At 43.1% G+C, this 16,115-nt stretch overlaps 2 protein-coding genes across 2 annotated transcripts in view; both read left to right on the forward strand.

Annotated features, from left to right (window-relative positions):
• Positions 1-16,115, forward strand: part of LOC137620889 (G-protein coupled receptor GRL101-like) — a 423,837-nt gene that overhangs the window by 250,445 nt on the left and 157,277 nt on the right. The gene's annotated exons all lie outside the window — the stretch shown is intronic.
• On the forward strand, positions 9,180-14,774 carry LOC137621187 (uncharacterized). The gene is made up of 2 exons (XM_068351601.1): positions 9,180-14,358; positions 14,687-14,774. Exon 1 carries the CDS (start codon positions 10,236-10,238, stop codon positions 11,274-11,276), a length of 1,041 nt encoding a protein of 346 aa, XP_068207702.1. The 5' UTR covers positions 9,180-10,235; the 3' UTR covers positions 11,277-14,358; positions 14,687-14,774.

Genomic DNA, 16,115 nt, shown 5'->3' on the forward strand with positions numbered 1-16,115 from the left:
TGTAATTTGTTGGAAAGATATGGTAAATTCTGTGATCAGACTCGTCAGGGTCATCATGGCTCTTCTGCTAGGTTCTGGTTTCTCTACATTGATCTCGTTCACATATTCATGCTTTTTGATAGGGCCAGCAGGACATATGACCTAGACCTCTATATCTATGCTTTAGGCTCAATGATTCCTATATTCTTTGCAACTCACAAGCCAAGCTATGCCCGTTGGATGTCATTGTATCACCTCAATCTGCTTAATATGGAAATGACACATACCAGAATCAAGCAAAGTCTTGAAGCAGGTGCACTCTCTGTGCGGAGAACTAGGAATACCTTTTCCAGAAGTGCATTTGCTATTACCTTACAGCAAGCTGTGAATAGGGATGCCGCATCCAGCCAGAATGTTGCAGTCCATATGGGGTTAACAGTGACAAGATCTTTTAGGGGAGTATTTGTGAGTTGTCTCCTGGAAATGGCTGGAATCACACTGGTGGATGATGCAATACAGGAACTAAAGCCATCAAGGATAGCCAGAGACAATGCATACCTTAAGAGCACGATCACAGAGGTGGAGAACACACTCAATCAATTCACTGTTAATGATGATACTCTGTATTGCCTAAACACTGGATGGTGTGAAAGACAGACTTCTGCAGTCACAAGAAACTGGATCTACCTGGCATCAAGTTTTTGTTAATGAATGTAATGTAGATGATGGGCGTTTTGAACAGACTGTTAAGCAAAGAAAGGTGATAAATGTCACACAGGATGCAGTAAAAGTTAAATTCACCACAAAGGGCAAACAGATCAAGGAAGAAAAATGCACCAGAGACATATTTAGAAGACTGTTGTATTAATCAGTAAGGCAATAACTTGATCTCAGTATTGACCTGTCCTGTCCTCTCCCTCCAGTTCCTTTCTCAATGTGTCATATAATTGGTGCTATGAACAAGACATCAAAGAGGACATTAATGGAAAAATTAGAAGCAATGGGAACCTTGAATGCCATACCAGACAGGACTGATGTGTATATTATTGATGCTATATTCTTCTTCCGTATGCTTGACATGCCATCCACCTAGGGGGGGATGGCAATGTCCATTTTGAAATAAGCTTGTAGCACTGGTGAAATTGTACACATAGTCTGTGACACATATCCTAATGGACCAAGTATCAAGGACATTGAACATGACTTATGTGATAGGACACCCACTACCTACATAATCACTGGCTCATCACAGAAAAGACCACCAGATCCCAACACGGCTTGGAGGACATCACATTTCAAAACAGAGTTTTTGGCTTTCTTGAAGGATGAATGGTCATCAGATATATGCATCGACTCTTCAGGGACATCAGGTCTACTTTGCAGTGGAACATGAATGCTACCTTTACACTTCAGCACGTGAAACTGTCAACAGGATCCTGGTTCATGAGCTTCAGTGCAGGCATGAAGAAGCTGATACACGGTTACTGTACCATGCAAACTTTATTGCTGTTAACCATGATGTGGTCCCAGTGATTGCCATTCACAGTAACGACACTGACGTCTTCATCATCATTCTCTACCATGCTAGGTTTCTTAATGCACAGATTTGGATGGATGCTGGATTGAGTTCTAGAAATTTCATGCGTTTCATAGATATGTCACATCTTGCAACCAAACTGACTGGACCTATATGCAATGCTCTACCAAGCTTCCATGCGCTGACAGGCCGTGATTACACAGCCTGTTTTATGAGAAAAGCAAAGTGGAAACCATTTGAAATAATGAAAAACAACCCTAGGTTCACATCAGCAATTAGTCACCTTGGAGACTCAGATGCCATCGATCCAGATGTTGCTGCTGTAGTTGAAGAGTACTTGTCCATTGTCTATGGAGTTCGGAACCTGACAAGTGTTGATAAAGCGAGGCTTCAATTTTTCCGCAAGTTGTATGCCCCTAAGAAGGAAACTAATCTGTCTGATAAAATAAAAACTATAGACCCCTGTTGTCTTCCTCCTTGCCAAAGAGTGTTGCGACAGAAGTTGCTAAGAACTAACTTTGTTGCACACAAATAGAGGAATGCAAGGGAAGCCGATCCAGACTCATTTGGTCCTGAAGGACATGGCTGGAAAGTTCAGAATGGCAGATTGATGATTGTCTGGTTCACTGGCTCAAATATTCCTGATAAGTTAACCATTGAAGAATCTGATGTACAGGAAGATGATGATGATGATGAGATCAGCCATTCCTCGGATGAAGAAAAGGAAATAGATTTTTAGAGAACTCCATACTAGTAATATAGCTGGAATAGATCCCACGTTCTTCAAAAAACTTTATTTGTATCTCTTTTTTATATTTTATGCATATTTAGTAAACCTTTTGCAAATTTTGATGTCTTATTTAGCCAAAATACAACTAAAACCAAAATCTGGCATTTCAAAGGGCTGAACTTGACCTTTTAACCCCTGGTGACCTCTAATAATAAATTAATTAATTTAGTTTAATATCAAATAAATCTACTCATCAATAGCATAATTTTGGTATATAGTTCTTTATTCTAGGCCCAGTGTGAGAAGAGCTGCAGCCAATTTACTTTCACCAACCCTCAAATTTTGCCGAAAAATGAAAAGCTCGTTTTCAGACAAAAGGTGTCAATAAAATCCACACCCACCACTGCCAAACTTAAAGATACGCATTTTTGGATGTCCCATGGTAGACTTTTTCCAAAAATGTCCACTAGAATTTTGGTCATCTCCGGTAAATAAATGGCTGCTAGCTCGCTCTATGGCGGGGAAAGGGAAGAATGCTCATGCTGTGCTCCCTGCCGATAAATAGGGTAATTTTGAAGCCGTCAGGAAGGCCTTGATTGAGGCCTATAAAAAGAAAGTCCTGAAAATTGGCGCCGTCAGTGGCGTGGGCTCACCATATACAGAAAACGAAATTTGATAACACAAATACAGTATCTAGAGACCATTCTGACTCCAGTGGATTCGTCCTAGATAGTGAGTCCGCTCTCACATTCTGGCCTCCCGCTAGGTGAGGTGCTGACAGGAACCAGTTCTTTTCTGTTGCCCAGGCGAAGATAGTGACCAGGATCTGATTCAGGTTGGGTGACTTGGATCCTCCCCTGTTGACGTAGTGTACTGCGTCTGTGCTGTCTGACACTACTCTGATGTGGGTCGACCTCGGAGGAGTCTCTCTCTTCAGGGTCAAGAACACTGCCATGGCTTCGAGAACATTGATATGGGACTCTTTCATGGCGAGTGACCAAGAACCTGAAACATCTGATGTTCGGAGTAATCCCCCCATCCACTTAGAGACGCGGCTGTATGGAATGTCACTTGTGGGGGTGGGATTTGTAGAGGAACCGATTTGGAGAGGTTCTTCGGTTCTCATTTTCAAGACAGAGGGGATCTTCGAGACCTTGTCTCTTATAGGTACTGTAGCTCTCTCTCTCCAAACTCGATTGATGTCTTTGAGTTTGGCTTTTATTAGGAGATCTGTTACTGAAGTGAATTGGAAAAGGCCGAGGATACTTTCTAAGGCTCTTTGGACACCTGTTTGTGTTTGAGAAAATTCTTGATCTTGGAAACTATTCCTCTTACATTTTGGAAGGGAGAGACAACGTGTGCTTCGAAAGGTCCCACTGAATGGCTAACCATTCTAAGTGGCCTGATGGTCGCAGGCGAGACTTTTGGAGATTGACCCGAAATCACAGGTTGTCGAGAAATCGAAGTAATTCCTTCGTAGCTTTATTGCCTAATATGGCTGGCCGGGCCCAAATGAGCCAACCGGCCAGATAAGCAGTGATCTGTATCTCTTGGTTCCTGAGTTGTTCTAACACTGTCTCTCCCAGTTTCGTGAAAATCCTGGGATCAATGTTGAGGCCGAAGGGCATGTCTTGAACGCAAAGGCTTTCCTGCTTAGGCGGAAACCCAGATAAGAAGAGAAGTTTCGAGCTATAGGCGCAAGATAATAGTCGTCGGTAAGATTGACAGAGGTGGTGACGGTCCCACGGGGAAGTAAGGTCCGTACCTGAGAGATAGTCAACATCCGGAACTTGTCGCAGAGAATGTAAGAGTTTAGCTTGACAAGTCCAGGTCCACTCTCAATCCCGACAAGCCTTTCTTCGGAATTGTGAACAGGCGGCTTTGGAACTTCAGTGATCGATCCCGTGTGATTGCTTTCTTCTTGAGTAACCCTGTGGTGTACTTTTTCAGGATGGGAGTGGATTTCTGGGAGAAGGTCACTGGTGAAGGAGGAGGTCCTTGTGGCCATTTTCACCTCAAACCTTTAGAGATTATGCTATGAGCCCACAGACCGAAGGTCCAATGGTCTCGAAAGTGGTAAAGTCTCCCCCCTACCGGGACCACCGCGTTGTGAGGGAGTGAATCTAGGTCCTTTCCTTCTCCGAGCCCCCTTTTTCCTAGGTCCGACTCGATGGCGGGACTGTCTTCTACTCCTGTAGCTTCCTCTCTGGTGTCCACGAAAGGAGCCTGAGGGTTCGGATCTAGGGCTGTATGCAGGCAAAACATCCCAACGGGGTTGGGCTGTGTACCTGGGGAATCAGTGAGGTAGACCACCTGATGAGGGGGATTCGGATGCATAGACGTTGAATCAGAGGAAGGCTGTGATGACGAGTGGGTAACCGACTATCGATTCCTGTCTGATAGAGGCCTCAGACAGAACGTATTTCCCACAACTAACCCGATCAGACCATCAAACGTGTAGGTCGAATTGGAAGGGCAAATCTTGGAATTATCGTACCCCCCAGACTGACAACATCCTGGTCCAGACAGATCAGGCCTGCCCTTTAGGAAATAATACCGTTACCTTCGGTACCTTGTCTAACCTAACCAAGGCAACATCTTTCAATCGAACGAATCCGTTGAATGGGAATTCTAGTACCTGGGAGTAAAATCTAGGTCCCCCAGAGGGAGGACGTCTATGCCATCCAGATTTATGGTACCATCTATATATGGAACATGTAAGGCAAATCTCTATGCGGTTTTTATCGAAGGAGGTTACTTCGATACGCCTGGGGCTGTAGGGGGAGACATCCGAGTTCCTGAACGGATCCGACTCACCACCATACCTTTGAGCTCCGTCATAGCCCCTTGGTTTTCCCTAGGATGTGTTGCTTTTAGCAGTCACGGTTTATGCAAGGTAACATGAACATCAGGATCTTTTAAGGGTCATAGGTCGGTGACGTAGGTAATTGCAAAGCTGAAGGCTCAAAACTCATCCCCACCTACCTGCCCGTCCATGGGGTCGTCGTCCAACTTTAGAGAGGATACTCGGAGGAGATAGGGACCTCTAGATGGAGCATTCCTTCCCAACCTTGATACCCAAGGGCGGAGAGCCTCTCTTGCAGGCCAGAGAGATTCATCATCATCCTGAAAGAAGTGAGGGGATTAGTGATGAAGGAGAAGACCGTTCTCCTCAATAAGCAATGCATACATTAATCCGGATCAAATCATCGCCAAAGGATACCAAAAGGAAATATATTAGAACCAACTTACCCCATGGGTCCGGAGTAGCGAGGACATCTCGTAGCAGAACGCGCATGACTCCGGGAACCATGTAGGCGAACCTTCTGTAACAGAAAGGGGACATAAGTCTGGATGTTCCTTGAACTTTGGTTAGTGATCCTATTCACAGGCTGGGATCAGCTGTATAACTCATAAAAAGCAATTTTAAAGAAAAGTCATTTAATTTACTATCTTTGGGGTATAGTGCGACACTTGTATTCATGAAATGTGACACTGTTGGCGCATTCGCCATAGGTTGGCCACCCCTGACTCAGACGTTCAGAACCGGGTCTAACATTATTTTACCGATGAGGTTTATAGTTACATGATATGTGGTTACTGGATATTAGTATTCTATTGATTCATCTGTTCACTGACCAGAGTTTCAAGGAACAGTAGATAGCCTCTCATGGCATGGTTGGTCTCGACCTGGCCCTTCATTAGAAGGGGCTAACATTCGGTTCCTAGTACTGAGTGGAAATTTCTTTCTATTTGAACACTATGTTGTATGGATATTTAGACATAGTTAGAATTGAATATGCATAAATATAGGCATAATTAATTTATTTCTATTTGAACACGATGTTGTATGGATATTTATCCATATTTATAAATAGTTAGAAATAAATATATGCATAAATATAGGCATAGTTATGTTCATATATTTTTATTAGGACTTTCAAGAATAGCTAATGAATATTACCAACGCAAATTCAAAGTGTCATTAAAGTAAGTACAGTTTACTTTGTATTCATGTTAAATCCTTTCCTTTACAGCTAAAACAAAGGATTGGCCACCCGTGATCTGAGTGATCTCTGTTGCTACTGGAGATCCGGTAACAAAGGTCCGTCAAAGTGACAACGTGAACACCAGAGGAAATCTATTATTAACCTCAATGCTGATCGCCTGTACGATATCCGGTTAAGCCGGAGATTCGATGAAAAGGATCGTAATAACGATATTGTGATTATTCATGAAAAGGGTTCTTACCCTGATTCTGATCGTCTGATTGATCTCTGTTTGTACCGGAGAACCAGTGACAAAGGTCCGTCATCGTGAAATCGTGATCCTCAGCGGTACGATAACATTCCCCAATACTGAATGTCTGTGTTATCTCCAGTGAAGCCGGAGATTCGATGAAAAAGGGACCGTAATAATGAAACTGTGAAATCTTCATCGGTATCACATTGTTAACTCTGATTCTGGACGTCTGCTTGATCTCTGTTTGTACCGGAGATCCGGTAGCAAAGGCCCGTCATCGTGATATCGTGACCGTCACCTGTACGATAACATTAACCTCAATGAATGTTTGTGTTATCTCCAGTGAAGCCGGAGATTCGATGAAAAAAGGGGCCGTAAAGGTGTAATTGTGATCAAACATGACAAAGGTTCGTGTGCAAAAGGCCTCAGCCGGAGTCTGAGTGCCGGATTTCACCATTGCACTCCAAATATTTGACTAGTTCTCACCCAATGAGTATCCATTATAGCGGAGCATAACTCAAGGCGGAGCTAAGCATAACTCAAGGCGGAGCTAAGCATAACTCAAGGTGGCGCTAAGCATAACTCAAGGCGGAGCTAAGGGTGTCGGTATAAAACGACCCCAATTAATGACTCATACACTAACGTACCTATTAATAGTGTTAGCTATATTAACAGTATAACATTAAACGTACTATCATCAACTCTGATAATAAGGAGGAGGCCTGAATAACTCGTGATTGTATAAAAAAGGAGAACGGGAAATTCACCTCTCTTACTCGAGCTAATAAAGAAAACGAGAGAAGGGATAACTCATATCTGTAGAACAGGAAACGAGCACTCTATGCTCTCGCTCTCAAGGTTACATAATAAAAAACTAACATCACACAATAATATAAGAAAATTAATAAAATTGATTGCTTTTTTCTTAGTAATTGTAATAACCAAGAACAAAGAATAACGACAACGTAACAAATAAACAAGGCTATAGTCTAAATCGAGCTTTCCTGAGGCGAGTACAAACTAACAGACTAAATCGCTAAACTTTAAATCGCTATTCTTCGTAGGTCCAAATTGGACTTGCAAGAAAATAACCATAGTAAAAACTAATAATAATTAATGATAACACAAAAGGCCATAAAACGTAAGTGATATAACCTAGATGACAGAGTACCAGATGGGCAAAAATAACTAGAAAATTTACCGAAGCGAACATAACCCAAAATGGCTGCCGATATCTCGGCAGGACAATCGCTTCCAAAACTAAAAACCACCATATTGGAAACAGAACAAATACCCGGTACTGCAATAAGCTGCCAAAACAAACTATGGTACTTAACATTGGTAACGGTGAAGTAGCAACGTCAGTCATGTTGAAATAACAAGAAACTCTTCGAAAAAACACTGTGGCCAAACAAATTCAACTTGCTCGCAAGTCCAAAAACAGAAGGATGACCTGGTGAGCGCGACTGGTAGGTGTCGGTAGGGTAACCCAACTGTATTCTCTAGGGCCTGTCACGGCCCTCCCCCTTTGATGAAGGGATTATCTAAATGGAAGACAGCCTGTGAATAGTGTTTTACAAACGCCCTTATTAGATATACGACACCAACAAGGTGCTCGCGCGAGGGTTGTAACCTCTGCATTCCATGCTTTTAATTTTCTCTGGTATATTTGGAAAATTTATATCAGAAAAAGTACAAAGAAGGACTTTTTCACCGGCCGTCACAGAAATAGATTTTTCCTTCGTCAAAATCCCTTTTTTTAAGGTGGTGAAACATGGAGGTAAAAATAAAATACGAAACTCAATTCAGTATTTTAATAAAAAAGCATAAAGTACAAACAATCATATTAAATTAACAATCTCCTCTTTAGTTTCAATGACCTTTCTGATATCGGCTATCGACTCTGCATCATAACCTGTAATACATTATAAACAAGAATTACCACTGAAGGCACAAACGTTAATATGAAACTATATCGCTCAATCTACGGGCAATACACAAAAATTCTTAATTACCAATCGAGGATAAATTGGTCAGGTTACAATTAGCTTTCGTTACTGTACCCAGGTAAGCCTACCACACCTACAATGAACAAGGAGGAAAGGGAACTAATTACAGGTAGACCAACAATGTCAAATATTCTCAAATAGATAATATCGACATATAATATCAGTAACAAATTAATAACCTACCAGCGGAAAACAACACCATCCGTATAATGGGCTAAGACTGATCGATACAATCCAACTATTATAACACTAGCACTCCTGATACAATCCAACTATTATAACACTAGCACTCGCAGAACTGTACGGGAAAAAATAAAGAAACAAAACTATTACGGATGCATAATGCATGAAAAGTTTTACGTAACTTGTCTTTACAGAGTTATTTTATTGTTATTTTAGGTCACGTCAGGACTTCTGAAACCTCAACTAAAAGACACTAATGGCCTTACCTTAGTTAAAGGGCGAAGCCTGTATGGCTTAAGTGAAGGGTTTTATATCGATCATGCGCTCCGTGCAAGATGCAAAGTTCAGAGATGGGGAGAGAGAGAGTGAGCCTGTATTTAGCGAAGAGGCATTTTCGAAATCAAAGCACAAACGTCAACAGGATCCATTTATAATAAATGTCTTCAACTCAGCACGTCTGTTTAGCGCTCTTCATAGCAGCCCAGCACCCACGGTGTTCAAAAGGTTGTAGCAGTGAACCCCTTACGCTACAGTCTCCGTTGAAGTAGCAGAATTCACTGACGACCGTTTCTCCGCCGTGTCACACGTTAGCTCGGAAACCAAAACAAAGATTAGTTCCCGAAAATTATTGCTTGGCTTTTTCCTTAAGACCACCCAACAACAGATAAGGCCATTATACAAATTGATTTAAAATTACATTCCAAAAAACCTGTAAAGACATTTTACAAAAAACAGTCATGCACACAGAACATATAACAGAAAATTACCCCACTCCAGTCCACACAAAACTGAGTGAGAAAATTAGAAAAAACTTTTATACAGAAAAATAAATTATATTTATTTTTGTACACATCAAGTCCCCAACGATATCTTGGTCTGATTGGGGTTTTCAGAAGGATAGGCTCAACACCCTTTGGGTCGAGGCTGCAAAGTGCACTACTTACGACAACCTTCTAAAGCTCTTCAAAATTGAGGACTTCCACAGGAACGCCCCACCGGCGCTCTCAATTTACATCTCTGAGAAAAATCCAGCCACGTTTAGATCATGCTGCGAGTGTGCTGATGAGTACGAGCTAGTCCGGTTCAACTCGGGGCCCCCAGCTCAGTCCCATCGGGTAAGTCTAAGCCCCGGCAAAATCCGATCTCCCCTACCAAGTGTGGCCATTGCGGGAGATCTAACAACTTGGAAGCCAACTGTCGGCTGAAGCTATCCAGTCAGTCAACTGAGTCCACGAAGCAGACGAATAAGCCCAAGGTTAAGGTGGCGAAGCCGAACTATGCCAGTGCATACTGCGAGGTATGTAAGTGCTACGGACACACAAAGAACTACTCACTATGTCCCAGCAAATCCTCAGCCTCTTCTCCAGCTGCCCTCTCAATCTCTATCCGTGAAGCTCCCAAAAGACAGCCCGCTGTTGGGGAGATCACAGTAGCTCTGCCTGAAGGAGACGGCTCTCCGCAGTCGATCAGAGCATTACAGGATACTGGTGCAGACGTTTCACTAATCTTATGGCACCAGGTGCCTATCGGTGCCAAAGTTCAGCAGGACAATCGCATGACAGTCCGTTGGATCGAAGGAGTCACTAAAGATCTTCCTACTGTGGAGTTGAGAGTGACCAAGCCCCAGCTCAGCAAAAGGTGCAGGCTAGGGGTAGTGAGCGATCTCGGGCATGAGGGCTATGACTTGCTCCTGGGACAAGACCTCCTAAGAAGCATACAGCGCGTGCCCCTCAGGTGCATGAAAGCAGTTGAGCCGGAGCCCGGGACTGAGAACGCCCCTCCTGAAGACGACAAATGGCTAGCTGACATTGACCTTGGAGAAGTACCTTGGCTAAGTGAGGTGGCACGAGAGCCCTCCTCCTATAGCAACGAGTCTGAGCCTCGTACCCCGGAAACCTATTCGGAAGGAGTCGTGCTGCTCACTACCACAGGGAATGAAGCTAAACCAAATACTAGCCCAGGGGTCTCAGGGGAGTCTGAGGGAGGAGCGTCCATTACCCCAGAGGACCTCGGGAGTCGGACGGAGCTTATCAAATCTCAGTTGTTGGACGAGACGCTGAAAACCTACAGGGAAGCTGCTTACTCAGACGAAGCAGAGATGACTATCCTCTCAAAGGAGAATTTTTTGCTGAAGGAAGGGGTGCTCTTCAGAGTCACCCGAGGCCCTCACGATCCTGCAGAAGCCCTTTGCTGGCAAGTAGTTGTTCCCCGTAATCTCGGCTTGGCGGTGCTACGTATGGCTCATGAGGGATTGGGACACTTTGGTGTGAAACGCACTACCTACCTGATCCAGTCTCATTTCTTCTGGCCGGGATTGCAGAAGAGTGTTAAGGCTTACGTAGCTTCCTGCCATCTGTGCCAAGTTGCCGGTAACCCAAACCAGGTGGTGCCGAGGGCTCCTCTCCAACCCATTCCATCTGCAGGTATCCCCTTCCATGATGTACTAGTGGATTATATGGGTCCCCTGCCCCGTAGTAAGCGTGGAAATCGTTTCTTATTAACCATGATTAATCGGTTCACGCGATACCTCGAAGCTGTACCAACCAGGTGCGCCAATGCCAGTCATGCTGTCAGAGGACTGACAATTTTTTTGTAGGTTTGGGTTCCCAGCAGCCACAGTCCAGTCGGATAAGTGCTCTCACTTCATGGCAAGAGAGTTTAAGGCAGCAATGGAGACCATGGTGTCCACCACCAGACCTCTACTGCATATCACCCAGAGAGCCAAGGACTCGTGGAGCGCTTCCACCAAACGCTAAAAACAGTCTTGACGAAGTTAGGGGAGGCTGGCTCTTCAGATTGGGAGGAGAACTTGCCTTATGCTCTATTTGCCCTCCGCCAGGCACGCTCAGAAACCACAGGATACAGCCCTTTTGAGTTGCTGTACGCTCACTCCACACGTGGGCCACTTGACATACTCTATGAAGCTTGGGAGAACTCCTCGAAGGCCTCCTGGGTGGAAGAGCTGCCAGATATACAGGCTAAGTTATGAACTGCCTGGGAAATTGCCAAGGCTTCCGAGGCGAAGGTACAGGGCATCACAAAAAGTCACGTAGATCGTGAACCCTAGGATCGAAGTTTTGAAGTGGGAGACCAAGTTTTGGTTCTCCGCCCAGGAGAACAGAGACCGTCAAGCACAAAATTTACGGGCCCCCACAAGATTCTTGGGAAGAAGGGTAAATTAAATTACCTAGTGGATTGTGGCATAAGGCGAGCCAAGTGGCTCCATATCAACCTGCTTAAGCCCTATCAACAAAGGGCCAATGTGGTGGGTACTGTTACCCAGGTCCACTCACCCGAGAGCAACTCCGAGGTCCTGGCCAACTTTAAGCTGGTCACTCCTGCGTTAAACACTGTTAAGAGGGATATTGTCAAGAACCTCCTGCTACAGCACCCACAGGTAGTGCGAGACATACTGGGTCACACACAACTATTAGAACACAAGATTGACTTGGTCCCAGGAACATGTCCAATCCGCCAGAATTATTATCGGTTAAACCCCCAACAAGCTCAAAGGGTGTCGGAACAGATAAAATTGCAGCTCAGCTTAGGTCTCATTGAGGAAAGTGAAAGTCCATGGGCATCACCGGTGGTCCTAGTGCCAAAAGAGGGAGGAGGGGATAGGCTATGTATAGATTACCGCAAATTGAATGCGGTGACAAAACCTGAGTCCTACCCACTCCCTCGCATCGAGGATTGCTTGGAGAGCTTAGGTGAATCCCCTTATCTAAGTAAGATCGACCTAGAAAAGGGCTACTGGCAGGTACCACTGGCAGAGGAGTCGCGACCACTGACCGCATTCATAACCCGAGATGGACTTTACCAGTGTCGAGTGATGCCTTTTGGTCTTAGGAACGCACCCACCTGCTTCCAGACTCATGAACAAGGTACTAGCGGGAATTTCCAACTGTGTGGTCTACCTAGATGACATCCGTCATTTTCTCCAAGACCTGGGAAGAGCACCTCCAAACCCTAGGGTTGGTGCTGAGGGCCCTCCAAAAGGCAAATTTGGTCATCAACCTCAAAATATGCACGTTTGGTGGGACTGAGATTACCTACCTGGGCCACCAAGTAGGAAGGGGCAAAATAATGCCCAAAGATGCAAATAACCATGCAATACAAGAGATGCCCTACCCTAGGACTAAGAAGGAAGCCCAACGATTCCTGGGGATGGTACAGTACTTTCGGAGGTTTGTGCCAAACTTTTCTCAGGTAGCTGCTCCCATCACAGACTTGTTCAAAGGAAAAAAGCTTTTCTGCTGTACGGATGAATGCCGGGCGGCCTATGACCACATAAAAGGCATTTTAATGAGCCGACCCGTGCTCCGTGCACCAGACTACACTAAACCTTTCGCTCTCGCCGTGGATGCCAGTGACATAGGGGTGGGAGCTGTCCTCCTGCAGGAGGAAGATCAAGTCCGACACCCTATTGCATACTTCTCAAAGAAACTGAACCCTGCTCAAACTAGGTACAGTACTATTGAGAAAGAGCTCTTAGGCATGGTCTTGTCACTGAAGCATTTCAAATCATATCACGCTGACCATGAGTTCCCACTCACAGTCCTCACGGACCACAACCCTCTGACTTACTTGATGCAGTTCCGAAATAAGAATAAGGGACTCATGAGGTGGTGCATGGACCTCCAAGACTACAATTGGAAGGTCGAGAACATAAGAGGCACAGATAATAAAATAGCAGATGTCCTCTCCAGGCATTAGTGCTCAGGGCACAGTGTCATATCCATAGCCTGTAGTCATAGTCAGTATGTAAATCTAGTTTGTATAAAAACTATTAATTGGCCTTGGTGTCTCCCCAGGTAGATAAACTTGAGGAGCCATCTTGGCATCATTGTTTGCATTTAATTTATTTTTATGTATTTATTTTATCTTTTTTTGCATATATGCCAATTTTCTTTAATTTTATGCCTACCACTGCACTAGGTCACTTAACTTTAATAATTTTTTACTTTTTACTTTTCAATTTTGCATTTTATTTTCCAGTTGCTGCCTCACAGCCAGCATACTTATTTCTATGTGGCATAAAGTCAATTTACTGTCAAAATAACGTAAAATGATGACCCTAGTTGCAGCTTAGATATTTATCCATTATCGTGGTGAGACTCACTGGGGGAGTAATCATTAAGGCTAGTGGCTTCAGACCTTGCTTGCAGAGTTCTTGTCCGGTTTTAGGACAAAATCTCGGCTAAAATGGGGGTCTGTTAGTAATGACGGTCATTACGCCACCTTTTTTCAAATAACAAAAGACCCCGCCAGCAAGCATGAGTCGAAATGCCACGAGTTTTGGGACCCTACCCAGAGTCACACTCCCCTCCAACCATCCTATACCAGTCTACTCCCCCTGAGATCTCAATTTCAGCTCCCTTCTACGAGTAACGTGACAACATTGAGGTCCCAGGAGGAGGGAAGCGAGCTGTGAAGGATGTGGGGACACGTGATCAAGCCTGACCAATAGGACAGCGGTCAGGCCAATCCCCCCTACCCCCCCCCCCAATTGCGGGTCAAGTGGGGTTGATCTACCCAGGGAAAACTGGGGATCCTTCTTCGTGACTCAGCCTCCTTGAGGGAACCACCAGCGCTCTTCACCCTCAAGACTTCAGGGAGGCAGGACCTCTGTCTACATATCTTTCCATAAGGGAAGGAACCAGAGTCCTTTTACTAAGGTAAGGTGTCTGATTTTGAGATTCTCAATATCCTTACCCAACCTCCCGTCCCTTCCTTATCACATCCCATTTTTCCTTATCCTCTAAAGAAAATCCTACCCACTGAACCTTGTATCCTATCCCCTATACCCAGACCACGTGTGCTGTTTAGTCCTAGTTTTGATTAATTCAACCTGTGACAGTGTTGATTCCCATGGTTAACGTTTAAATCCCTAAGCTTTGCACCTTCATTTAATTTGCTTAAAGCTTTTAACCACACGACTTCATCGTGTTCCCAGCGGGTAGGAGTAAGTGTGCTGATAATAATTGAATTTATTTCGCCTTCCAGGGAACGTTTATTGCTGTGCTGGGGTTTCATCCACGGCCCACCAAACTCCATCCGAAGCTCCAATTACAAGTAGCTGTTGTGCTCCCCTTTCTTTTATTAATTTTTATTTAAATGTTATTGTAAATACACAATTTTGTCAGTATTCCTTGTATCATTGCTGACTGGTGACCTTTATCATTGTTATTTGTTTTGTTATGGCCCTTGGATCCCTTAAGCAAGGCCGGACTCGAACCAGTGGCCCGTAACAATGTATACAACATACATTATATATATATATATATATATATATATATATATATATATATATATATATATATATATATATACACATATATACATATACATATAAATATTTTGTATATCTCAGCACTCCATGTTTGCTAATGGTTATATAAGCGGAAGAGCAACCTGGAGGAGTAACGAGACCTTTTGGGTGTGGATGAAATGCCCCCTAAATCCCGATGAAGTCATTGGCAGCAGGGTGACGGATTGGATTTACGGCATGAGACAAGTTGTCTCCTTGGCTTCTCTACTCCTGATGCCTGGCGGATGATCATAAAGAAATTAGTATGGACCGACAGGGGTCACTAAACTAAGTTAGATAAGCACCGCGCATCACAAGGAACTGGCTATCCTTTGATGAATCTAGCCAATGAATCCTCTATGGATTTAGTCAGTCAATAAAAAGCGAAAAAGGCAGAGTGGTCTCCAGTAACAGGCGTAGAGGGGTACTAAGAATCTCCCGGTTTATAAATTCTAAAGAAAATTTTTAAAATTTGCAATTGGAATGTTAGAACTATGAATCAGATTGGGATGTTATATCAATTGGGGAATGAATTTATGAAATGTAGTTTTGATACCATACCTCTAAGTGAAATATGTTGTAAAGGGATTGGCAAGGAAACCTTACACCAAGGAAATATATATATATATATATATATATATATATATATATATATATATATATATATATATATATATATATGTATATATACATATATATATACACACACATATATATATATATATATATATATATATATATATATATATATATATATATATATATATATACACATATATACATTTATATATGCATGCTTGTGGGTACACTCGGGCACACTATTCTATCTAATTTCTCTTCCTCTTGTTTTGTTTATAGTTTATAGTATTTATAGTTTATATAGGAAACATTTATTTTAATATTATTACTGTTCTTAAAGTATTTTATTTTTCCTTGCTTCCTTTCCTCACTGGTCTATTTTCCCTGTTGGGGCCCTTGGGCTTATAGCATCCTGCTTTTCCAATTAAGAGTTGTAGCTTGGCAATTGATAATAATAATATATATATATATATATATATATATATATATATATATATATATATATATATATATATATATATATATATATATATATACACATACATG

This window comes from Palaemon carinicauda, chromosome 27 (assembly GCF_036898095.1).
Source record: "Palaemon carinicauda isolate YSFRI2023 chromosome 27, ASM3689809v2, whole genome shotgun sequence".
In the NCBI taxonomy this organism is placed as follows: domain Eukaryota; kingdom Metazoa; phylum Arthropoda; class Malacostraca; order Decapoda; family Palaemonidae; genus Palaemon; species Palaemon carinicauda.